Raw genomic sequence first — 25,250 nt, 5'->3', positions numbered from 1 at the left:
GGTGTCAGTGCCCATCTTTTCCTACAGTTAATAAAGCCTGTGTCCAGTTCTGTTCCAGAGCTGATGTTGAACTGAAATGTTGTGGAATCAATTCAGAATCAGAATCATCTTTATTTGCCAAGGATGTCCAAAAACACACAATTGTTGTCATGTGGAACGTGAGAGTTGAATTTTGAATTGGTCAAGAGATGTGGAAAGAGGAGTTGGTTATGTCAAATAGTGTGTCAAAAGTGTGCAAAAATCGTTCCCCAGTTGTCCTGAGTTTTGTCAATCTTCACGTTTGAATGATTTGAGTCCGTTGAGAAATGTGGAAAAAGTGCCGAAAATAATAATAAAAATAAAGAATGCTGGTTCACGATAACATACAGCATATGCAAACCTCTACCACCAGTCAGGTGAGAAAGTCACGACTGTACCGCATTAGATGTCACCGAGCAGTACTGGGAAGATTAGCATTTAGAAATCTTTCTGGATACATATTTGTAATTTTGTAAAAAAAAAAAAAAATCCTGTACAAACGAATGGAAATACAAATTATATATAAAAAAACAAAGTAGCTCCACTGTCAGGACTTGGGCTTTGGTACGAGTCCCGCTGGCGACAAAATGCTAAAATGGCAACTAGTTGTTGGCAAGATGCTAGTCTGCTTCCTGGCTACTGCTGAGCTATCCTTGAGCAAGGCACCACAGCTCAGGAAGTGAAGCTCTGTTTTCATGGAAAGCTGTTTGAGTATTTATTCGATAATCAGATTTAAGGTGCACTAGTACTTTGTCCTCACGAGCAAGACTATTCGGAGCACTAGTTAAATGACAAGGGTGCACTAGGGGAATGACTGTCTGACTAGTTTAAAAAAATGTAATGCTACTAGTGTCACTTTTGGCCTACTGTTATGCAATTAAACCTAACTACTAAACCACTGTGCTGCACGAGTCACACTCCTAGGTCCAACAAGTAGACCAAGAGTCATGGACTAGTAGCCTCCTGGGCCCTGCGAGTAGCTCCAAATTGCCCACCAGTAGTTTAGCCTCACGAGTAACATGTAGTTGTCCTACTAGCATGCCAAATTGCACTACTAGTGAGGACAAGGAGACTAACTAGGTCTGCAACTATTAATCGAATGACGGTAATAACACGACCCTTTTGCGAGCACCAAAATGCCCACTAGTAGTTTTGGCTCATGAGTAACATGTAGTTGTCATTCAAACATTTATGACACAGCACTGTGAATTTCCTCTTGAGGGATTATCATCAGTATAGTAACCACCGTTCCAGTGAACATTGGAACCTTAAGTGATACAAAAGTATTTATATAAAAAAAAAAAAAAAAACGTTTTCACATTTGTGGCATAAAGCGAAGGTCATTCACAGGATCAATTGGTTTTAACACCCTTAGATGACGCACTTATTTAATTGAGTTCCTTTTACCCCGATGAATAGGAAGTATTCAGTCACGATTGGTGTGCCAATCCGTGGTGTGCCCATTCTGTCAACTTAATGGACATCAAAAATATCTTCCACAGTAAATGCTGAAGTATCGCAGCTTTCCGTGTGTTCTGTGAAGTTGTCGATTGCAAAAGCAAATCTCTCGAAATAGTGTTCTCTTATTGACACCCAACCAAAGGCTGGTCAATCATTAAAGGGGCCGGCCGCGCAGTGCGTGTGTAAACCCAGGCTTAAATTGCTGTATTAATATTGACTCTGCTGTGTTAAGCAAACTGACAGGCATGCGCTTCAAAATACTCGATTTCCTAGAAAAGTTGTTGATATCTTATATGTTGGGGAAAAATACAACTTGAGATAAAACAACATATTTGGCCTTGTGTTTGCAATGATTCTGTATTTCTGATGTAAATCTGAAAAGCTGTTATCCGAAATGAGTTTGCTTAACATTAGTCCCACGTATTACGCTGTGGTCTGCTTCGACAAACATGACTTCCTGTAATGTACGGCGCGTTAAAGCGATACGGACCTAAATTCACTCCATTTTAGGCCCCCGCAGACCCCCTTTTCTACTACTTTCTCTTGTCGGGGACATTTCAACGTGGTCCCGGCTAAGATCTTTATGCTATTTTTTTTCTAACAAATCACAAAATCTTTTGCGTTTTCTCAACGAATGTGACAGGTTTGTCTTTCGGTGACTGGCAGTGTTTTATGCCAAAGAAGGTTTTGGGGATTGTTCACCATCGCTACCTTCTTGTGAATTTCATTGATTTAATCATTGACTTTAAACAAACGCTAGTAAAAAAAGATGAGTCTGGTTCAGGTCAAAATATCAACTGCTCTGGTATTTACTGCACACTTGTGACTTTGCTTCAGCCGCGCAATTCGGTATACGAGTGGTTTAACCTGTTGTGGATGCACTTGGACATTATGCAGGATACAAAGGAAAGTTTAACAATCGAACACAGTCCCTTTGCGGGATTCTAATGGACCTCGGATCCTCTTAAAGAACATCTCTACATTCTCAACAGTCACACAAATGTGAAAAGTTAATCATGTTAGAACAATTAAACGCCGGTAACTTTAATGATGAATGAGGATGGCCTTCATAACAGAGTTGCCGCCTCATGCATCTGTTTTTTTTGTGTGTTTTGTTTTGTTTGTTTTTTTAACATTAACTTAAGGGCATCTGAGATTTGAGGGATTATTAGTTTTTTTTCTGGAAATCTTTGTCGATTTCCAAATGACACAACATATTTAATATCGAGGTTCCACTGTAGAAGTGTATCCAATTTTATAAAACTGTTTTATGGCACCTAAATTAGCCCATCAGAGACCAATTTGAGCTCGTGGTCAGGCGCTGTGCCTTGAGTGTTGGCCCTTTTCTCCAGTCCACCAGCTGCGTGATGTTTGTGCGAAATGAAGGCGACTGTTGTTTTGGTACATAATCATATTATTTTCCTTTGAACATAATTCGTTTTCATGGAAAGTTGCTTTGGAGCAAGCTGTCCCACAGTGGTTAATGTGTTAGGATCTGTTTCAACTCCTCCTCAAGGTTCACGTTGTGTTGAGTCGTGTTTTATGCCATTCGTAACAAGCCTGAGTTTGGCATTTTAAATGTTTTTAATATACATAAAGATACCCATCATATGGCATTGGATTTGACAATCAGCTGCGAAAAACCCAGAGCACCTGTGAGATGTAACATCTCATCCTCAGGTTTCCCTCCACAGCGAGATGCATCTGACGTCATTAAATATTAAGTGGGGGCAAGCTTGGCCGTCAAGGCAATTTCCATTGGCAGGTGCGAGGCTGCAGTCAGGAGGCAGGAGCTCATGTGTTCTCTGCTGTCCAACCTAATGTTCCCATCTTGAAATAAAGCCTCGCTTAGAGGTGCCTTTGTGCTGTGGAGACTCAGCGAGAAAGGTGGCGGTTCAACTCATGATTTCTTGATACGATCAAGAAATCCAATAAAAAACAATGACAAAAAAATCTTTCGAAAGATGACAAATTTGGAGTCACAAACTGACAAAGAAAATGAAAAACACCTATTTAATTGAACAAGACTGTTGTCACAGACTAGTGGGCGATTAATCGATTAAATTGATTCATTGATTTTATTTTAAGGTCGCCTTTTTCTTTTTTTTTTTAAAGCTAACAACTTCTCCTTAGAGGCTTCTGTAGCCTGCTGACGCACTGTTTACACTAAAGACATGGCAGCGAACAGAGAGAGCTAGTTTGCTGGAAGCACCATTTTGCTAGGCATTTGGAATAGTTTCGTGGTTTCAGCGTCAAAGACAAGGAGCAAAAGCAGTCTGCTGTATTTTTAAAGGCTGTTCAAAGCAAAACAAATAGTATGGCCGAATTATTTCACCATTTCAAACCGAGACACTACAACAAATGTTCTTTGTGCTACACGGAAGGAAAAACTCCCACTAAGAAACGTACAACGTGAATGGAATCATTTTCACATTGTTTTACATATGACAAGAAAGGAGCCCAGTGGAAGACAATTACTGAGGCTATCTGAACATTGTCTAAGATATGTTGCCCATTTTTACAGTATGTTGCAAAAGCAGTCACTTAAAAACAAAACAAAGACAAAAACAAACATGAAGCCTTGTCTCGGTTGGAGGCGTTAATCTACGGAACAATTATGAAACATAATTGAAAAGCTGTTACTCACTCTCTGCGTTCACAAAGAGGTTTAAAAATTTAGTACTAAAAAATATATAACTCCGGTGTAAACATGGTTGGAACTTCTGGATGTGTTAGCTTGACGAATGAAAATATATGTATGTACAGTGAACCCTCGCTACTTTGCGGTTCGACTATCGCGGATTTTTTTACAGTGCAATTTTGCATGCATTTTTTTTTTTTTTTTACAGCGTACGAACCCGCATTGCGTCCTAATTGACTTCGCAGATTTTATACAGTGCAATTCTGCATGCTGTCTTTTACAGCGTACAAATCCCGCATTGTACGCTGCGTCCTGATTGGCTACGGTGCTGTAAGCCAATTTGAATCCATCTCCTCCGTGCCATGTCACTTGTACAGCACAGAATGCGTTCGGCTTGCTAAATTTAAATTAGTGCTCGATTGCTAGCAGTGTACCTCTAAAGTGCCTCTTGTTTGCAAGTTTTCTCCCAGACATAACCAACAATGTCGACGAAACGTGAAACCGGCAAGGGCACCTGCGGTCGCACCCAAAAGGCAAAGGAAGGTGCTAACTATCGAAGGTGAATCTTCTCGCCCAGAAGAAAAAAGAGCGGCAACAGCTACCTATAACAATGTTTTTCTCTCGGAAGAAGAGAGAAGCGGAGCGGCGTCTGGACAAAGAGGGACGGTCAGAGGAAGCGTAAAATACAGCAGACGCTCAAAATCCCATGATATGGCGAATTATGCGTGATATGAAAATTATAAAAACAAACAACAACAAAAATGCACTGAATTTGCACACACACACAATATAGTGAGGGAACACTGTAATCTATTGCGTATTAACATGATATGAGTGAAGATTTATAGATAAAGGGTAAGAATAGAGTTTTATAGTTTTTTACTTCCTCCTCCTCCCTTTGAACATGTAAAACTGTGCTGAATGAAGACATCTATTGATATTCTTGTATTATCTTTTACATTTACTTCTGTTATGATGAATGACTGTTACTGTACTGACATACTGACAGTATGTTTAATACAAATATAATACAAATCAATCCTGTATCCCCATACAGATACTGAGACCTACGTCAATGATGGTAGCGGGTGTTGTGATAAACTGCATACAATCTGCCCTATACTGCAATTTACCCAAACGAATTAAGCACTTAGCCGGGGTTCTGTTTACGAGTACAGTATAGACGACGAACGATTAAAATATTAAATCTGATTTTGAGAGCATATCGCCCAGCCTTAACAAATACTTATTATTAAATCACAGGAAAGATAGATAATTATCTGGTGCGATGCTGAGCCAGAGGACAGTTAATCGTTTTTATTCACCTCGACCTCATTTATACGCATATTTGAGTCATAAAAACTTCGGAAGAAAACCAGTTGCTATGCAGTGGTTTCTTTAAAAGAAAACCATTTTCTATGGTAATAACAACATAATAATAACATGTTTGTTAGTCTATGAGAGTCCTCTGTTTATAAAACCATTTGTGTAACACTTACTGACTTAGAATAGTTATAGTTGTGTAAAATCTCAATGTCATGAACATTGAATATCTGCCTATGACTTATTCTTTTAGTAGAACACCTCTTTAGCAACTTGATGTTGATTTACAATGCCTCTCGGGAGTTTAGGCCCTTATTTCATTGTATGGCGAGGTATTTCGTCAAGTGCAAACATTTTGGATAGCTGTCAGTAGTATAGATAGTTGCCATATTTCTCTACCCTTTTTTTCTTTTTTTTTCTGTGTCTACTGGCAGCAAGGTGTGATCTAACGGCCCTGCGGGCATAGCGGTAAAAACTGTAGTAGTTGAAAGGAGAGTCTTGTTAAGTACTATCGTTGACTTGTAAGGCGATAGCCATCGTCAAAATAATCCTGATTCTGTTTTGAAATGAGTAGGAGCAGGGGTGTATGAGGGCACTGGCTCACTTTTTACACACAAAACATACAAGGTGTGTCAGTAAAGTTCCAGTGTAATATTAGTGACTAGGCTGTGCAATTGCTGGAGAAATTGTGTGTGAATGCTGAAATGCCGAATGAAATAATGTGGAATGTTATTGAATGATATGGAATGATATCAAATGATGTTAAATGCTATACAATGATATGTAATAATGTGCAATGATATTGAATGCAATGAAATGAGCTGAAAATGTTGAAGTTAGAATTGTTTGAATCAGTTCAAAATGTACAAGGAGGGAATGATGCGCAATATGTAAATTATATGTATGTATCCAAATGTGTAAACATTTTGAATAGAAGGCTTTATTTTGAAAAATTGTGAAATTTGGGGAATGGGAGTGGGTCACAGGATGGCTAGAATGAGCTGAACATGTAAAGGTAGAAACGGTACGAATCGGTTGAGAAATAAGGAAACTGTAGGTAGCTAAATGTGTAAGAATTTTGGCTTTTATTTTGAAAATTTGTGAAATTTGGGGAATGGGATGGCGACATCACAGGATGGCGACAATGAGCTGAACATGGCAAGGCAGAAACTGTGCGAATCGCTTAAGAAATAAGTAAACTGTAGCTAAATGTGTACAAAAATGTCATTTCGGGCTTTTATTTTGAAATGTTGTGAAATTTCGGGAATTGGTTGGCTTGAATGAGATGAACGTGTAGAAGTTGAAACAGTGCGGATCAGTTGAGAAATAAGGAAATTGTAGCTAAATTTGTAAACATTTTTAATTTCAGGCTTTTATTTTGAAATTTTGTGAAATTTCTGGAATTGTTCACAGGTTGGCTTGAATGAGCTGAACACGTAGAAGTTGAAACGGTGCGAATCGGTTGAGAAATAAGGAAACGAGCTAAATTTGTAAACATTTTGAATTTGGGCGCTTTTATTTTAAAATTTTGTGCAATTTGGGGAACGGGAGTGGTTCACAGGTTGGCTTGAATGAACTGAACATGTAGAAGTTGAAAAGGTGCAAATCGGTTGAGAACTAGGGAAACTACCTAAATTTGTAAAAAAAAAAAAAAAAAAAATACATTTGAGCTTTTATTTTGAAATTTGGTGAATGGGAATGGTTCACGTTGGCTTGAATGAGCTGCATACGTAGAAGTTGAAACGGTGCGAATCGTTTGAGAAATAAGGAAACTGTAGCTAAATGTGTAAACATTTTGAATTTTGGCCTTTATTTTGAAAAATTGTGAAATTTGGGGAATGGGAGCGGTTCACAGGTTGTAAAACCATAACTATTGATGCTGACCTTTAGCATGTCATTGGCATTTTCCATTTATGTTAGCATTAAGCTCTGTTCTTAAGGGAACACCGTTTTCTTATATTAAATATACAAAGTGTAATTATCTTCGTGTTGTTCAGTTTTAGAGTAAACTTCAACTGGTAGTGGCGTTAAACAGCTTGAACCCCCTTTTTCGATGAAATGTCAACTATTTGCTAAACTGCTGCTTGTTGTGAAAGTCACTGCCATTACACAGCGCTCGTATCTCAAGTTTGCGCTCGCAAGTCGACGCAAAAACTGAGCCGAAGTACGGCTCGTATCTCGAAACACCAGTGAGTCGGGTCACTCGTATCTCAAGGCACCACTGTATTTTCAGAAAACTAGACTTAAAATGGTAGACAGAAACCGCGTCGCAAATTCTCCAATATATCAGCTGGTACCAAAATAGTACTAAAAACAAACTGATTAAGACGATATAATTTCATATAATTCTATGCGTTCCTGTGCAGGTACTGATGATAGGCAGGCAGATATGTTTTGACTGAATTTAAATCATTCGCACTACACAAAAGTTGACCTACATGTACCGTGCCTTTTTTTGTTGGTTTGTTTGATGAGTTAATACAGCGTCCATGGGTCCATCCCTCCGTGGCAAGCCCAAACTTGATTGAATTTGACTTAACTTTTCTGTTCTCTCGGGGTCTACTCGTTTCTTACAGATTTTATCACAACATGCAACCAAATCATCTAAGTCTGCGGTGTGTTCAAGCAGCCTCGTCGCCTTTCGTGAGTCCGCTAACTGGGCTTGTGTACTTAGCAGCTGCTAGCCTGAGGGCTCATAGGATACGTGTTAATTGAGGGCTTGGACTCGTGATTCATATTTCAGTGCAAATATTTGAATCACTAACCCGGATTATTCGCTCTTGACCAGCTCAAGAGCGTGCCACCACAGACAAGGCCACATCTCTAAACACATTGTAGTTAAATCTATCAAACAAGCAAAAAAAAAAAAAAAAAAAAAAAATCCTCACTATGTATGTGGTACAATATAAAACCAACTTTGCGGTAGGACATGAAAAAGTGTAGAGCAGTCTGACGTTTTGACAAGCTTCAATCCTGACGCCGCTCACGCAAACCAACTTGGAGTTATGGCAATGCTGAAAAATGATTCATAAAGGCCAGACCAGTTTCACTTTTTCGCAAAAAGTTATTGCTTAAACAAAAAAATTAATTACGAACACAACACTAAGATAAGAGTATGCGAGACAGTCAACAGCGTGGACGAGACTGGCGAGACACAACAAGGGAAGATGCTGGGTGAGGCTGCGATGATGCGCAGCCAATCAGCTCACGGGATAAATCCACTCGTGCTCTCATTGGTCGATGTCGCGCCGGGAACCAATCACGCGCCTTGTATGAGTGCCCGTGGCATGTACAGTACAGTACAGGCATGTACAAAGCCTCTGAGTCAACTCATCTCTTTTGTTTGGCATGCAGGGAAACCTTCTCTCTCACGCATCAACATGAAACAACGCGTCTTTCCGCAATATGGCTGCAAATATGACTGTATTTTTTCATTTTTGATGAATTTGTTTTGTTTTTTTGATGATTATTTTGGAAAACCCCGCGAAGCACTCAAGCCGCAAAACGTGAAGCGCGAAGTGGCGAGGGAACACTGTGTATTTTAATTCGTAAATAATCTTGTATTTATGGATTTATTTGTACATACAGGTACAGCACTTTGTTGCAGCTCTTTTTTAAAGTACTCCCGAAATAAAGCCGGGTGAGGGAGAGAATTTTTCAATTCTATCTCTTTAAAGTCCTCTAGGCTTGCCGCCTGTTTGAGCGGCAAACCTGATCCTTCTACTTTACCTTTTAAGGCTGTGATGGTTGTGAGATGGTGTCTCACTGAACATTTTACATTTCTAAATGATGGAATTCTCACTCTTCTCTTGTGACTTAGTGAGTGCCTTGACTGAATGTAATCGTCCTACTTTGAGCTAAATTTCCACTTATTTTACCAGCTATTGTTTTAGTTTGTACTTTTTTTTTTTGTCGTTAACTGACTGCTCCAGATAAACTGCTATTTGAATCTGTTTACATGCTTTAAAGCATTCATTCTCTGTGCCACAATTTGTTTTTAAAATGTAATGGGTCGTTTTTAAAAACAAAATCAATTTGGGAAGATTTCAGTGTATCAAACTAGGGCGTACACGAATAGCCGTTGGTCAAATATTCTAAGCTTAAGCTTTTACTGGTGCCATCTAAGGAACAAGTCTGAGTCAGTTTGACTTCCTGTTTCCTTCCTATCATTTTCATATATACACATATCGGCAAGCTTTACTGTTCATTCGTCATGTATGACTATTTGCTTAAAGCAATTAGCAGTAAGCCATTTAAATGTAAGACGGGTTATGACTGTACTCGCGAGCTGGACAGATCCTTTGCGCAAAATTTCATAACAATACCTCCTTAATGTTGACTCAATTAAGCAGTTTATATTGTTGCTTGATGATGTCATGCTGTTGGTGAATGTGTCCCTTTGATGCTCAAGGCTTTTCCTGTTGCTTCAGCATCACTTCCCTGTGAATCATACAGAAAAAGCTGCTTTGGCACAAGACTCCGTTTTTGATCACTTCTGTTACACTGTGGTTGCTTTGTTGATATTTTCTGATAGGACTGACAGTAGTAGTATTGTGTACACCCCCCCCCCCCATTCTAGAGAGTTGTGTATGCATGTGTACGTGAAGGTGGCATTATCTGGTGATCCAGCATGAGTTTGTGTGTTGTCCTCTGTAAATAGTTTGGATACCCTTCATAATGTTTTCAATACCAGACTTCAAGTCAAAAAATATATATGACAATTTAACTGTTATAGTGTAGTACGTCCAGCCATTAGCACATTCCTAACAATGTTTTTATTTTATTTTAGCAATCATTTTACAGTTGAATGCATCGTGTGTTGCCATGCAACCTCCCCTGAGTGTTCCTCAAAAAGAGTCCAACTTTGCTTCTAATTACTTACTATACACATTCCAGTAGAAGTTGAATGCAAAACTAAACCTACAACAAAAAAAATATACACATTGTATATTTTAATGCAGCACATTTTGTTTTAGAAACATTGCCATCTTAACGCTAACAGCTCAATGCAAAATCCTATTGACAAGCTAACAGAGCTCGTGCTAAAGTAGTGGTACTTGTCTAGCTCCAAATAACGAATATTCGCACGCAAACACTGCAGCAACATATACAGTACATACAGAAAACATAACAATGCTCACAGGCATATTCTTGCTATTCTGTGACAAACAAGTAATTTTTGATGCCGTTCAATCGCAAATTTATTTTTCTGGTTAGAGGCCTCCTGATGAAGTTCTGTTATCGGCATGCATGCGCCACACTGTCCCAAAGAGGCCAAAGCGCACACGGGAGGAACAGTACACTCTCTCCAATATAAGGCACAGGCACAACAGCAGCACAGACTGGCGTAATAATCTGACAACACATTGACTCAATAATGAAGTGCGTTATTTATTTTATCGATTTGTTGTTTCCCCATGGTGTCTTATTTAGCAATTTCACTCAAACTGTTGTGTGCTTGTTTATTGAGTGTGGTGAAACTTTGATTTTGAAGGTCAAACATTTGACAGAATTTTTTATGTTGATGATGCCCGAGTGTTGCAGAGCAGGCCGCGAGGGCTATTTGCCTTGAGTTGTTAATAAAAGCTTGCATTGTGGAATAAGCCTTGTCATCTGCTGAACCCGTTATACACAACTTAAGAAATGCTTCGGATGAACAAGCATGGATTTCGGGAAAGGAATGGGCGACTCACACGTTTGTTGGTATGAAAACTGAGCGGATGTGCGAAAACCTGGACAAAATTTAGACGAATAACCAAATCATATGCAAAGTAGGGCATACAAACCGAGGTTCCAAGGTGCACCTTTATCAGCTCTTGCTCTGTGCTATGTGGTGGTAGAAAACCAGCTCTTCAGGTTGGTTTTTGAAACAATGCAAAACATGGACATCCTGGTGAAAAACTGCAAGAGAAGTACAAGAATGTTCAATCAAAATACAATAATAATATCGATTGCGTAACGTGGTTATATGGAAACACAGGAAACCGCTGAAATAACACACAAATTATTCATGAGCGGTGTATCAATATTGTGGTTATATTAAAAGAATGTGAGGGGAGATTTTACAAATTTGATTATTTTTGTTTCTTCAATTGAATTAGATTTTTCAATTTGGTTTCCTCACGAGAATGAATTCAACTTGTCCGGTGATCTGTGTTGCTATGGAGCCCCTGGCAGCCGTCATGCAGGCTCGGCTGTAAACATTTCAGGGTTGTTGTACAAGCTTTGCTGTAGACCACCACCAGCCCCAATATATTGACACAGTGATCTTAACTTCGTGTGTCTAATAACTTTACAAATTAGGCAAAATCCCAAAGATAAATATAGCTAAATTTAAAAACCTATGGTTCAATCTATTGCTGTCTTTCTGCTTGACAGAATTCTACATGTGATTCGTGCTAACCTGTTGGGCAAGTTTGAGTAAAGACATGGTTCCATAATCATAGTAAACAAGTCAGGGGAGAGAGCAAGAGGTAGGTGGAGTGGAGGAGGGGTTTTAATCATCCCCAAAAAAACGTGCCACGCCCTTGGTGTCGGGGCTAGTAAGTGCAAGCAGCAGGAATGTGAACGGAATGAATGGGATTGTGGGAGTGTGTCCTGCCAGTTACATGGTGAGTGTATTCATTTTTTTTTTTTTTTTTTTCAGCTTGCAGCACTTACCATAACACAGCATGACACAAGGTACGATGATGAAATAATATATAAATAATCATATTTACTTTCTGTGTGAATACTGCACTGTAACACAAACTAAGCTAGTGCAGGGAATGCGAAAACCTGATTTTACCCACTTGAGCAGCAAGCCTACGAGTGTAAATTTTAATCTGTTAAATGAGTATTGTCCTTTATGATGATGACCGGAGACGGACAGAAGAAAGTAGCGGTCCTCACTGGTTGAAACATCACTACGACAAAGCTAAAATCCCAAATTTGAAGCGGTGTGGTTTGTTGTTTACATACCGTAGTTGACCTGAAAGGGTGAGTGTTTTGTCACGTGCGAACGAAGAATTGCACTCTGTCTGCTTACAAGGAAACAAATATTCAGCAGTTTTCACTCTTTCAAAACATCCAGGGCCTGTGGAAACACTTGGAACAGTCCAGCCAGTGATGTGAGACCAGTGAGTGGAGCGAAGTGTACATATTTTCTGCCTGTGCGGTTGGCAATGTGTTTACAGGAAGGGCTGCCCACTTGGAGCACATGTTTCTGCATGTGCAGTCTGCGAGCGAGCCCCAAGAAGACTGGAGCTTTATTCGGAGATATTCTCAGGGAGAATGTTTTTGTATAGGAAGTGGCAGCCTGGCAGGTATGAGAACTTGGAGAAATAGGCAGCACAGCCGCAGTCGATCCCTGAGTATACTGTATGAAGTTCTGAATTAAGCCCCCTTTCTGGGAATCAGCATTCCCTGCTCATCTGGTCTGAGCTGTAAGAGACTAGAGGGCTTTGGGAATGACGAAGCATAGGCTGTTTTCAGTGCGTCCCGGGTTTGGGTTTTGTACTTAGCAAGAGGTAACAATGAGAGCGTTAAGTATCTGATATTTACACTGAACCCCAGGGTGCAGCTGCAAGTAATTAAGGCTAGCAGTTGGCAGGAAAGACAGTCGGGCAACTTTAATGGATTCTCTGGGTTCATACCATAACATTTGGAAGGTGAATCAGGCTACCAGTAAATGTGTTGACCCGAGGCATGAAGTGTACAGAGAAATGTCTAAATGAGAACTGTGCAGCCCTGCTCCCTGTTGTAATAAGATCTGTTTTTGTTCATGCACCTGAGTTGTTTTGACATTTTGATACGAGTTTGATCATCTCACTGGACTCAAGTGGACATCCCTATAGACTTTATTATCTTAGCTCTATAACTTATTGTTTCAGAAATGTTGGCTCATGATAACCAGAATGGAAAACACTCACTCGAGCTCAGACCTGCGCCAAGGTCGAACAATCCTAATTTGTATCAGTGCTACAATTCTATTTTTTTGTTTTGTTTGGTTTTTTTCTTCAATGAGTTAAAAGTCCATTTATCGAGGTTGGTCAGAGCTCATGCGATAATACTGTAACATTCAAAACAATTTTTTTTTTTCATTTTAAACAACAAAACTACTAACTGAAATAAAGTGTCATGTTTGACATTAATCAAAATAAATAGTTCCATAAAACAAGCATGACCCTTGTAATGAATCAAATTAAAACAAATGTATCAATAGGAGGATAAGAACAATTTTCTTTTTAAATATTAACACAAAGAGCCACAATAAAGGGAATATTAATTGGGGCTTAAAAAGATCCCATGCCACGCCTATTTTATTTCTTTATTTTATCATCTTTGATGTACTTTTATCAGGTTTTCAGGATAACTTGGGTTGGAAATGCCCATAATTCCATTTTTCCAAGTTATTTAAATTGGTCCAAAGTATTTGGCAGATGAGATGGCTGTATTTCTCATTAATATTTGCTATGTAAATGAGCTTTGCTCTGATTGGATCGCTGTTCTCCTTTAATTTGAATATGGAAAACAGCTTTGCTTTCATTGGTCCTACGCTGTATCTCGGCATCTATATTTTTTAATTGTGTGTGTGTGTGTGTGTGTGTGTGTGCGTGTGCGCGTGTGAGAGCGAGAGAGACAGTGAGTGAGTGTGTATAATGTGTGTTGTTATCTTGGTTCATAGTAAAGTACAACCGAGAGCTGAAAAACTGTAGACTTTACACCGATTTTATCGGCCTGATCGGTATCGGCCGATAATTAGCATTTTATGCTGATCGGCTTTAACGTCATAATTCTCCAATCAATCATGTCATTGATCGGCTGCGCAAAAGACATTGACTCCTCGTCGCCATCGTGCACAGTATATTTGAATCCAAAAGCTAGTTTATTTTTAGCCTTGTAGCATGTCTTTTGACGTAGTACTGTAAAAAGCTGACGGCCAATAAAGACGTCGGCGGTGTGGGACAGACAACACATAATGCACGGATCAGACTACAAGACAAATTTGCTCTTTCACGATTGCACTATGTCAGACTACTGCAATAAAATCTTGTATTCCGATAGCACCGTATCCCGTTTTTTTTTAGGATCATTGTGTTTTATCTTGTCAACTCAAATGCGACTGGATACACTCGTTACCGTGGCGACGACAACCAGAGTGGATCGGGCCGACTTTATTATAAGGACAAAATGGGGGAAAACGTGTGTTGGTGGTCACACGTGCAGAATGTGGTTTGGCATTGTCTACCTGAAATAAACAGGGGTGTCCATGAAAAAAACCGTTGCTTGGATGGCAGCATATGTTTCTCCAAAACCTGTATGTACCTTTCAGCATTAATGGTGCCTTCACAGATGTGAAATTACCCATGCCTTTGGCACTAACACAGCTCCATACCACCACAGATGCTGGCTATTGAACTTTGCGTCCATAACGGTCCGGATGGTTCTTTTCCTCTTTGGCCCGGAGGACACGACGTCCACAATTTCCAAAAACAATTTGAAATGTGGACTTGTCGGACCGCAGAACACTTTTCCACTTTGCATCAGTCCATCTTAGATGAGCTCAGGCCCAGATAAACCGGCGGCGTTTCTGGGTGCTGTTGAAAAATGGCTTTTGCTTTGCATAGTAGAGTTTCAAGTTGCACTTACGGCTGTAGCGCCGAACTGTATTGACTGACATTGGTTTTCCGGAGTGTTCCTGAGCCCATGTGGTGATATCCTTTACACATTGATGTCGGTTTTTGATCGGCACTGCATCAAAAACCGAGGGATCGAAGGTCACGGGCATTCACGGGCATTTTTCGGCCTTGCCGCTTGCATGCATTGATTTCTCCAGATTCTCTGAACCTTTTGATTATAGTATGGACCGTAGATGATGTAATCCCTAAAATTCTTGCACTTGTACGTTGAGGACCATTGTCCTTAAACTGTTCGACTAGTTTGTCACGCACTTGTTCACAAAGAGGTGAACCTCGCCCCATCTTTGCTTGTGAATGACTGAGCAATTGAGGGAAGCTCCTTTTCTACCCAATCATGGCACCCACCTGTTCCCAATGAGCCTGTTCACCTGCGGGATGTTCCAAACAGGTGTTTGATGAGCATTCCTCAACTTTCTCAGTCTTTTTTGCCACCTGTCCCAGCTTTTTTAGAATATGCCATAAAATTCTGATTTAATTATTATTTGCTAAAAACAATAAAGTTTATCAGTTTGAACATTAAATGTCTTGTCTTTGCAGTGTATTCAATTAAATATAGGTTAAATATGATTTGCAAATCATTGTATTCTGTTTTTATTTATGTTTAACACAACGTCCCAACTTCATTGGAATTGGAGTTGTCCAAGTAATCAATCAATTCATCTAACCTACTACAGATGGGACCATTTTTCCAGGAGAATTTATTAAAACTGATTAAATTGGAGAACACTGGAGTTGGTTATTGAGTGTTTTGTGTTTGAATGTGTTCATTGGTTCAATCCAATCTTACCCCTTTTGTATCCCCCAGAATTAGTGTATGACTTTCTGCCCAGAGAGCTGCAGTTTTCTTCCAACATCCATCTGAACCCATTAAGCATGAGCCAAACCAGCGGTGGAGAGGCCGGGCCACCTTCAGCTGCTTTAGCTGCAGGTAGGATAATTATTTTCTCCTCTTTGAGCAAGATAGATTGCGCCCAAATGCTTCAAAACAGAAGACATGTATCTGCTATCTCAGTGATATTTTGTCACCTCATGTGTTAGGGAAACAACATTTTTGCATTTAATTTTTATTTCAGGCTGTGTTTGGAATCATTCACTCATTCCCTACTCCCTAATTACGATACCTTGTAGGGCATATTATACAGTGGACTACAGTGAACCCCCGCAAATTTGTGGTATGGCATTCGCAAATTCGCATATAGTGTATATATTTTGGGGGGAACCTATCCCCCGTTATTTCTACATAAAAAATGCTCATATATTCCACCTGGTAAAATCTTTGTGTTGTTAGGTTTAATTCGTTGATAGTGGTGTTTTTTTGTTTTGTTTTTTTGTCTACATTCAAAATGTCTTGTTTTGTTGGCAGTCCTTAAATACAATTTTCCAGTTTTCCCGAATGTTTATTAATGTGTATAAATGCCAAGAGTTGCGTTTAATGACTTCACACTGGTTTTTGCGAGTGTGTTATTTAGCTAAGTGGTTTGTTTGTGTTAAATTATATAACTACTGAATGGAGTTATGTAACATGGCACCATGGTGTTGGTGCTTTATGGTCCTCTACATTTTAGGTGTTTTGACACCATCTTATGACATCTAGATACACTATACAAAACCCTTTTTTTAGGGGGGGTCAATTATTCGTGTATTTTCACTAGCTCCACTGCGCCCCCTCGTCAGTCTCTGTACATTTTTTTAACTTTCTTTCCATCTCGGTGAAATGCATCATGGGATATATTGCTTTTCCAGTGACCATTGGGTGCTTACTTTTCAAGATGCATTGTGGGATACATGGACGGCACTATAAATTCTTTTTTTGAATAGTTTCCCCACTTTAATGTTTAATATTGCATTTATTTATTTAGAAAAACAACTATTCAAAGCCACCTGGCCCTATGAAATGAAATCAAGAGTTGTCTATAACTGGCAACGAGTCTTTTAAATCTCTGTGGAGATATTTTGGCCCACTCTTCCTTGCATAATTGTTTTAATTCAGGAAAAATTCCGGGCTTTTTAAGGTCATGCCACAGCATTTCAATCAGATTCAACTTCGACGAAGCGACTCCAAAACCTCCATTTTTATTTTTTTAACCCATTTAGAAGTTTTCTTGCCCGTGTGTTATGGATCATTGTCCTGCTGCAGAACCTAAGTGCTCTTCAGGTAGAGGTCACGATTTGATGGTTGAACATTCTCCTTCAGGATTTTCTGGTAAAGAGCAGACTTCATGGTTCCATAAATCACGGCAAGTCTTCCAGGACCTTATTTGACTGTTGTTATTTTTCTGAAATGCTGTGTTATACTTACGCCAGATGTAACGAGAGACACACACGTTCCAGAAAATTCAACTTTCGTCCTATCAGTCCATAGAATATTCTTTCAAAAGTTTTGGAAATCATTTAGATGTTTTTTTGGGGGGGGCATTACTTTTTCATATATGGGCAGGTAGCTTTGAATATTTTTTCCCTTGATAAATAAAATCACCTTTTAAAAACAGCATTTTATGTTCACTTGGGTTATCTTTGTCTGATATATACATTTGTTTCCATTTTCTACCGCTTATCCGGATCGGGTCGGGTCGCGGGGGCAGTAGCTTTAGCAGGGACGCCCAGACTTCCCTCTCCCCAGCCACTTCATCCAGCTCTTCCGGGGGAATCCCGAGGCGTTCACAGGCCAGCCGAAGGATGCAGTCTCTCCAGCGTGTCCTGGGTCGTCCCCGGGGTCTCCTCCCGGTGGGACGTGCCCGGAACACCTCACCAGGGAGGCGTCCGGGAGGCATCCGAAGCAGATGCCCCAGCCAGCTCATCTGGCTCCTCTCGATGTGGAGGAGCAGCGGCTCTACTCTGAGATCCTGCCGGATGACCCAGCTTCTCACCCTATCTCTAAGGGAGAGGCCGGACACCCTGCGGAGGAAACTCATTTCAGCCGCTTGTATCCCGGATCTTGTTCTTTCGGTCACGACCCACAGCTCGTGACCATAGGTGAAGGTAGGAACGTAGATCGACTGGTAAATCGAGAGCTTCACCTTTCGACTTGGCACCACAACAGGATCGTTACAAAGTCCGCATCACTACAGATGCTGCACCGATCCGCCTGTCGATCTCCCATTCCATTCTTCCCTCATCGTGAACAAGACCCCAAGATACTTGAACTCCTCCACTTGGGGCAGGATCTCATCCCCGACCTGGAGAGGGCACGCCACCCTTTTCCGACTGAGGACTATGGTCTTTGGAGGTTCTGATTCTCATCCCAGATTCACACTCAGCTGTGAACCTCTCCAGTGAGAGTTGGAGGTCACGGCTTGGTGAAGCCAACAGAACCACATAATCAGCAAAAAGCAGAGATGCAATACTGAGGCCACCAAACCGGACCACCTCTACGCCTCGGCTGCGCATAAAAATTATTTCCATAAAAGTTATGAACAGAATCGGTGACAAAGGGCAGCCTTGGCGGAGTCCAACCCTCACTGGAAATGAGTCCGACTTACTGCCGGATATGCGGACCAAACTCTGACTCCGGTCGTACAGGGACCGAACAGCCCGTATCAGGGGGTTTGGTACCCCATACCCCCGAAGCACCCCCCACAGGACCCCCCGAGGGACACGGTCGAACGCCTTCTCCAAGTCCACAAAACACATGTAGACTGGATGGGCGAACTCCCATGCACCCCCAAGTGTGTAGAGCTGGTCCACTGTTCCACGGCCAGGACGAAAACCACACTGCTCATCCTGAATCTGAGATTCAGCTCACCGAACTCCTCCCATGACCAAGTTTTTGCTTCAGTGACCACCAAAGCTGCATTCCGCTTGGCCAGCTGGTAGCCATCAACTGCCTCAGGAGTCTCACACGCCAAAAAGGCCCGATAGGACTCCTTCTTCAGCTTGACGGCATCCCTCACCGGTGGTGTTCACCAATGGGTTCGGGGATTGCCGCCACGACAGGCACCGACCACCTTACGGCCACAGCTCCGGTCGGTGCGGAACATGGTCCCACTCGGACTCGATGTCCCCCGCATTCCCCGGAACATGAGCAAAGTTCTGTCGGAGGTGGGAGTTGAAACTCCTTCTGACAGGGGATTCCGCCATCCAAAAAGGGTGGGTACTCTGAAATGGTGTTTGGTGCATAGGCACAAACAACAGTCAGGACCCGTCCCCCCCACCCGAAGGGGGAGGGAGACTACCCTCTCGTCCACCGAGGTGAACCCCAACATACAGGCGCCGAGCCGGGGAGCAATAAGTATACCCACACCTGCTCGACGCCTCTCACCGTGGGCAACTCCAGAGTGGAAGAGAGTCTAACCCTTCTCAAGAGGACTGGTACCAGAGCCCAAGCTATGAGTGGAGGCGAGTCCGACTATATCTAGTCTAGGACTTCTCGACCTCACACACCAGTTCGGGCTCTTTCCCTGCCAGAGAGGTGACATTTCATGTCCCTAGAGCCAGCTTCTGTACCCGGGGATCAGATCGCCAAGGTCCCCGCCTTCGGCCACCGCCCAGCTCGCTGTGCCCGGGCCGTGCTTTGTCTGGTCCCTCACCTAGGACCTGTTTGTCATGGGTGACCCTGCCAGGGGCATAAAGGCCCAGACAACTTAGCTCCAAGGATCATTGGGACACACAAACCCCTCCACCATGATAAGGTGACGGCTCAAGGAGGGGCACATTTGTTTGTTGATCTTAAACATTGAAGTGGAGAAACTGCAAAAATATAAGCATTTGACAAGGGGGGCAATATTTTCTTTTTTACAGCACTGTATACTCACTGCACATTAAACAGCACTCCATAATGGCAAACTCACTATATGGTTGATAGAGAACGATTCCGAACACAGCCTCAAATAAATGTTTTTAATTGGAAATATTGCATCCCTGCATGATGTTTCGCAAATGCAAAACATCTATGGCTGCCGAAAACAATAGTGGTTTTGTGCTTGAAAAAATGGTGCTCCGCTCCCCACATTCTTGTCTTTATTCTGGCACTCATGCATACATGGGTTCCAAAAAAACATGTCACATGTGGTCAGAAGTAATTATACAACAGGTTAAGGTTTTGCTAGAGAGAATATGCAGCATGCATGTTTAAACTTGTCTAACATAAAGTTTTTATTGCAAATTTCAAAAGTTTTTATCAACTTTTTGGGCAGTTTGACAGCAACTGACAGTAACAGCTGTTTGGACTAGTTCAAAATTGACTGTGTTGAAAACAGCTAATAATTTGAAAATGTGAGATTTGCTGCATAAATTCAAATAATTAACAAATGAATAATAATTGTTCATTACTAAAAAAGAAACCCATTAGTCCGTTTTGCACTACTTTCCATGCAAGTCCACAACCTGGAGATAGCATTAAGCATTGTATGTTCTTCTTTTCATAAATTAAAGCACTTGACTGGATCTCCAAAATCACTCAAAACAGAAAGGCCATAGTGTAAACAAGTGAGTCTTTTGTTTGAGGAAACCAATAACTCTCAACTCACTACTTCAAAACACAATAAGGCCCAGTGCCCTTGAAAACATGACTTGGATTCTGGCTTTTTAAGGCAGAGTTGCCAAGAAAGACTAATAAAAGGAGAATGAGAACAATAGACACGCATTCCTCTGTAGCCTAGCCTGATCCAGTGAAACCAACCATTTGTCATATTAAAACAACCTTATTTTTTACTGAATCATTGTACTTAATGTTCAGTAAAATTGTGCTGCTTCTTTCACAGTTCCCGATAGCCTGAACAGGATGAGAAGTAGAAAACGGATTATGTTTTTCCTTAACAAAAACTGAGTTATCATTCTTTTTGTTAATGCAGTGCAGGGATTCCACTTTAAGTGATTCTCTCTTTCATGCAACAGTATTTGTGTATTAATTGATAATACATATTTTACTGTGCGCCCCTCTCTTTGTCTCTCGGTCTTTTTTTTTTTTTGTTAACAGTTTGCTTCGTTCGCAAACTAATGAATCCCACAACAGTTGATAATGCCAGCAGCAGTTTTACTTCATTCATAGTCTGCAAATTAGTCTCACTCTTCCCCACTTCTCATACAGACCCTTATTTCAAAATTACAGTGTGCGGGCATGCTGGAGCAACTTTTTTATTATTTTTTTTTTATTTTACAGCAAAACATATTGTATTTGTTTCTTCAGAAATCTGACAAAAAAAAAAAATACTGTTCACTTTCAGCCCATATTGCTCATTCGCTGTCTCATTTTTATTCCAGGAAGTTCTCTCTGAAGCAGGGAGGGTCTTCATATAAAATGGTCTGCAGTTCTCTGCTTCATAGGTCAGAAGCTTGTTTATTTTGTCTTTGTGGCTGCGTTCAGTCCCCACCAGGCAAAACAATTTGTGTAACCTAAATTCAAGCTCCAATAACTGGCGTGCCACATTTTGCTCATTTTGAACCTCCATCATATTGTGACAGAAAATAAAGCATTCGCTAGTGCTAATTTAATAGTTTTTTTTAATTTCCACCATTAGATCACACAATCATTTAAACAAATGGGTCATAATATATTTTATTTTATTTTTTTATAGCAATGCTAATGCTTTGTTTTTTTGGTTTCTTTTTTTTTTTTTTTGCAGTCCACGACCTCAAATATCATCATCACCGCTGATACTCACACGGGGCGATTGTTCCCATTTTCATAAACTTGACTTTTATGATATGGTCACTGGGGAGGCAGTAGGAGTTGGAGGGGATGGGAGAGTTTTTGCTTACTTGAGTTCTGGATAGACTCAGTTGTAGTTGTCAAGATAATTTCTTCTTTGGCAAGCATTTTTATAATCATACAATTCGGATAAAATCATCTTAGGAATTGTCTTTGCAGGTAATGACTGGAACAACATCATGTTCCATTTACTATTTTTATCTGGAATACTAATATGAAACAAATCTCCTTCATAACATTTACTTGTAGGTAGAGATGCACCGATACCACTTTTTCATGATTTCTCTGATACCGAGTACCGATACTTGCCATTACGTCCTGCAATTGCAATGAAAATGTGTTTTATTTGAATCAAATACTGTTCAAAAACGCAAACTTTTCTTAAACATGGCATAGCACAAATATAACACTTTATAGAGTAACAACTTGTTATTACTGACATTTTAAAGTCCAACTGCATGTTTTTCTCAGTCTTGCCACACATTTCACTTAAATGTTGCCTGTAGCACAAGGCAGTTATGTGGTGTCTCAGTCTGAACACTAGGGGGCACTATGCCAGAGTACATACAGTAGATCAGAGATGAAGAAAAATGTAGTCCGCTGGATATACAAATAGCCATACATATGCCATGACTACAAAATTTAGTGAATAAAGAGAAATACAAGACTTCATCTTGAGAATACCACAAATTATAAAATAAAACACTGAGAAGATAACTGAACTTTATCACACCACCGTTTACTTCTCATTTGATTTATTTATTTATTTATTTATTGTCCTTACACAACGTGCCGCACTGCAGCGACTTCCTGCCGAGCAGTGTGGAGCGATGGGTCTGAAGAACCTTTGGTGCTTTCCGGACGGCCTGACGCAGCGGAGTTCATCGTGCATTTTGCAGAGCATAATTTGCAGCCGGTTAATAAAGTGTTGTCATCCATGTTTACCTTAAAGCATCTCCACATGGCTGACATGGCTCCTACTCTACCTGCCTGGAAGTTAAATGTTAGGCTGGTAAAGTGGTATTGATGTGTTAGAGCATGCAGTATCGGCAACGATACAGATACCGATACTGGTATCGGTGTATCCCTACTTGTATGGAGATGTAGGTAGTGATTTCAGGTACTTGCTGGTGGACATGCTTCTCTAACTGTCACATCGCCCATCGCACTGTAGAAAGTGGATTAAATTTTAAATATTGTTTCCTTAACACCTCAGTTTTAAGTTATTTAAAAGGGTGGATCATCGGATCATCTTTCTTAAAATTATTCATCAAGTGAGCCAATGGACAGAAGCCATCACCATACACATATAAGGGCCACTTGAAAGACAAGACCCTGTAATGGATTGAACAAAAGATAGCGTAGTGGTATAAGAATATACAAACTTCAGCAAATTTAAGTTCTAAAACGGGACAAATAGATAGCACTACTTGAGACGATATTAACTTTCCAATTATTTGCACTGTAGATGGCATGTCCTCCTCTATGACCATGGATGGCCCCCGCAGTGCTTTTTCCACCTCTTCCAGCTCCACCATACCTTGCAGTTCTTCAGCCAGTGACCCTGTCAGTGGCAATGTTGAGCCAGAGGACAACAGGAGTTGCAGAGCTGTGCCAGAAAGCCTTGGTGCCGAAGGTGGGAGTGGGAACGGCAATGGCGGTGGTCGTTGCCTGGTCTCCAATGAGGTTGGAGGAGGGCTAGGTGTGACATCACAGGAGGACCAGCCACATCAGCACATGATGCCCCCAAAGCGCCGCACCGAACTGAACATCTCTCCGCCTCCGCAAGACCTACTCAGTGATAGTCACATGTCCTGTCAAGCGGAAACATCGTTGGACTCGGAGCACAGCAACAGCATCTGGATGGAGGACTCGCTGTCAAACTTCAGTCTGATGAGCACAACGTCTTACAACGACAACACAGAGGTGCCACGAAAGTCACGAAAACGCACCCCACGACAAAGGCCAGGGCCCAAGTCTTTGCTTACCAATGAAGCCAGCATGGATGTTTTTGATGCGGACAGTGCCAAAGGGCCACACTTTGTTCTTTCCCAGCTCAGCACAGACAACAAGACTGGACAAAAAGGAAGGTTTGTATTACTGTAAATATGGTATCTATGACAACAGCCCCTTGATAGAGCCCAAGATGGCTCGGATCAGGCCACCACACTTATCCACGCCTTGAGTACAGTGACTGCACCCAGTGTCTAAAACACAGCCATAAACAGTAGGAACTGGCTACTGCTGCCAACAGTGAATTTACAGCAGTTCTCTCAAAGGCCAAGGATAAGCAGTGTTGATTACATAAACAGATACAATTCATTTGCTTGATTAAGGGCGCCCCATGGAAACCGTGGAGAACTTTAACCACTGATTGTTTTAGGTAAGTAAGTAGATACTTTATTGATCCCATCGGAAATTCTGGTGAGAAAACAAAGGCTTGTTGTCGGCTTTGGCCTTGGTCCAGATCGCAATCAGCTGATCTTTTAAGTAAATAAGTCTGCGAGAAGAAGAAAGTATGTGCAGTGTAGAAGTGCAAAGAATAAAAAGGGAAAATATGCACACACAAAAATAAAAGACGACCGGGACTCGGCTACAGCTTACACCGCGTTGCCTTCTAAACTCAAGTAGTAAATACAGTCCCAGCGTACATGAACATATTGCATAAGACATGAACATGATTTCCGTGTCGTTCAAACAGGAGGCCAGAGGTGATGAAATGAGTGAAACACTTTTTGTAGCTGTGCCAACCTTTCTCTTTGTTCATTTTTCTTCAGTCCGCAAGAAAATGCTCATACGCCTCATCAAAAAGGAGTTTTATCGATGCAGTACCCATCAAAGAGTGAACAGAAGGAACTGAAGATCCTTGTTCAGCCTGAGCCTCAGCATCGGGCTCGCTACCTGACGGAGGGCAGCAGAGGGTCAGTGAAGGACCGCACTCAGCAGGGCTTCCCTACTCTAAAGGTAACTGTTGGGAGTAGATGAGATGCGCTCCTATAAACGATACAAAACGAGTACAAAACAATTCACATGATACCAGACGCATGGCGATTCATTCTTCGAGTCTGATGATAAATCACCGTCTGGGCATTCAAAAAGCCACCTCAAAATGCGGCAACCATGTCGTGACGTCAGCGGTTGAATGCTTTCGTCAGAGGGAGCCGTTGGCTGTCGCTTGTGTTGACAAGCGTAGATGAACGTGAGGAAGACTGCCAGTAACTTCAGCGACGATATCAGCGATATTTCCTCTGAAATCGAATCAGAGCGTGGTACTGACGGCAATGAAGATGATCATGTGTTATGTCCCTACCGGTTTGAGCCATACGAGTAAAACTGTAAACCAACGCCGCTCGTAGTTGAGAGTCTTTGTTTGCTATGAAAACACACACACGCACACGTGCACAGCTAGCGTTGGTGGACTAGTGTATAATATAAGCATCTTACATGAGTACATTATAAGAATGTACCCTATGATATCAAT

The 25,250-nt window shown here is 41.1% G+C and overlaps 1 protein-coding gene across 4 annotated transcripts in view; it reads left to right on the top strand.

The window, feature by feature from the left end:
• The window catches only part of nfat5b (nuclear factor of activated T cells 5b), a 46,205-nt gene that overhangs the window by 1,221 nt on the left and 19,734 nt on the right, over positions 1-25,250 (top strand). For 2 of the 4 annotated variants that reach the window (XM_061670681.1, XM_061670682.1), the window contains exons 2-4: positions 15,929-16,051; positions 23,238-23,859; positions 24,547-24,733. In XM_061670681.1, the coding sequence (XP_061526665.1) occupies positions 15,929-16,051; positions 23,238-23,859; positions 24,547-24,733 (932 nt within the window). Of the gene's footprint in view, positions 1-11,981; positions 12,055-15,928; positions 16,052-23,237; positions 23,860-24,546; positions 24,734-25,250 lie in introns of those variants that run through there. The other 2 variants (XM_061670683.1, XM_061670684.1) reach the window with 2 other exon arrangements.

This window comes from Phycodurus eques, chromosome 2 (genome assembly GCF_024500275.1).
Source record: "Phycodurus eques isolate BA_2022a chromosome 2, UOR_Pequ_1.1, whole genome shotgun sequence".
Lineage (NCBI taxonomy): Eukaryota > Metazoa > Chordata > Actinopteri > Syngnathiformes > Syngnathidae > Phycodurus > Phycodurus eques.
This window is presented reverse-complemented; position numbering and strand designations above follow the sequence as displayed.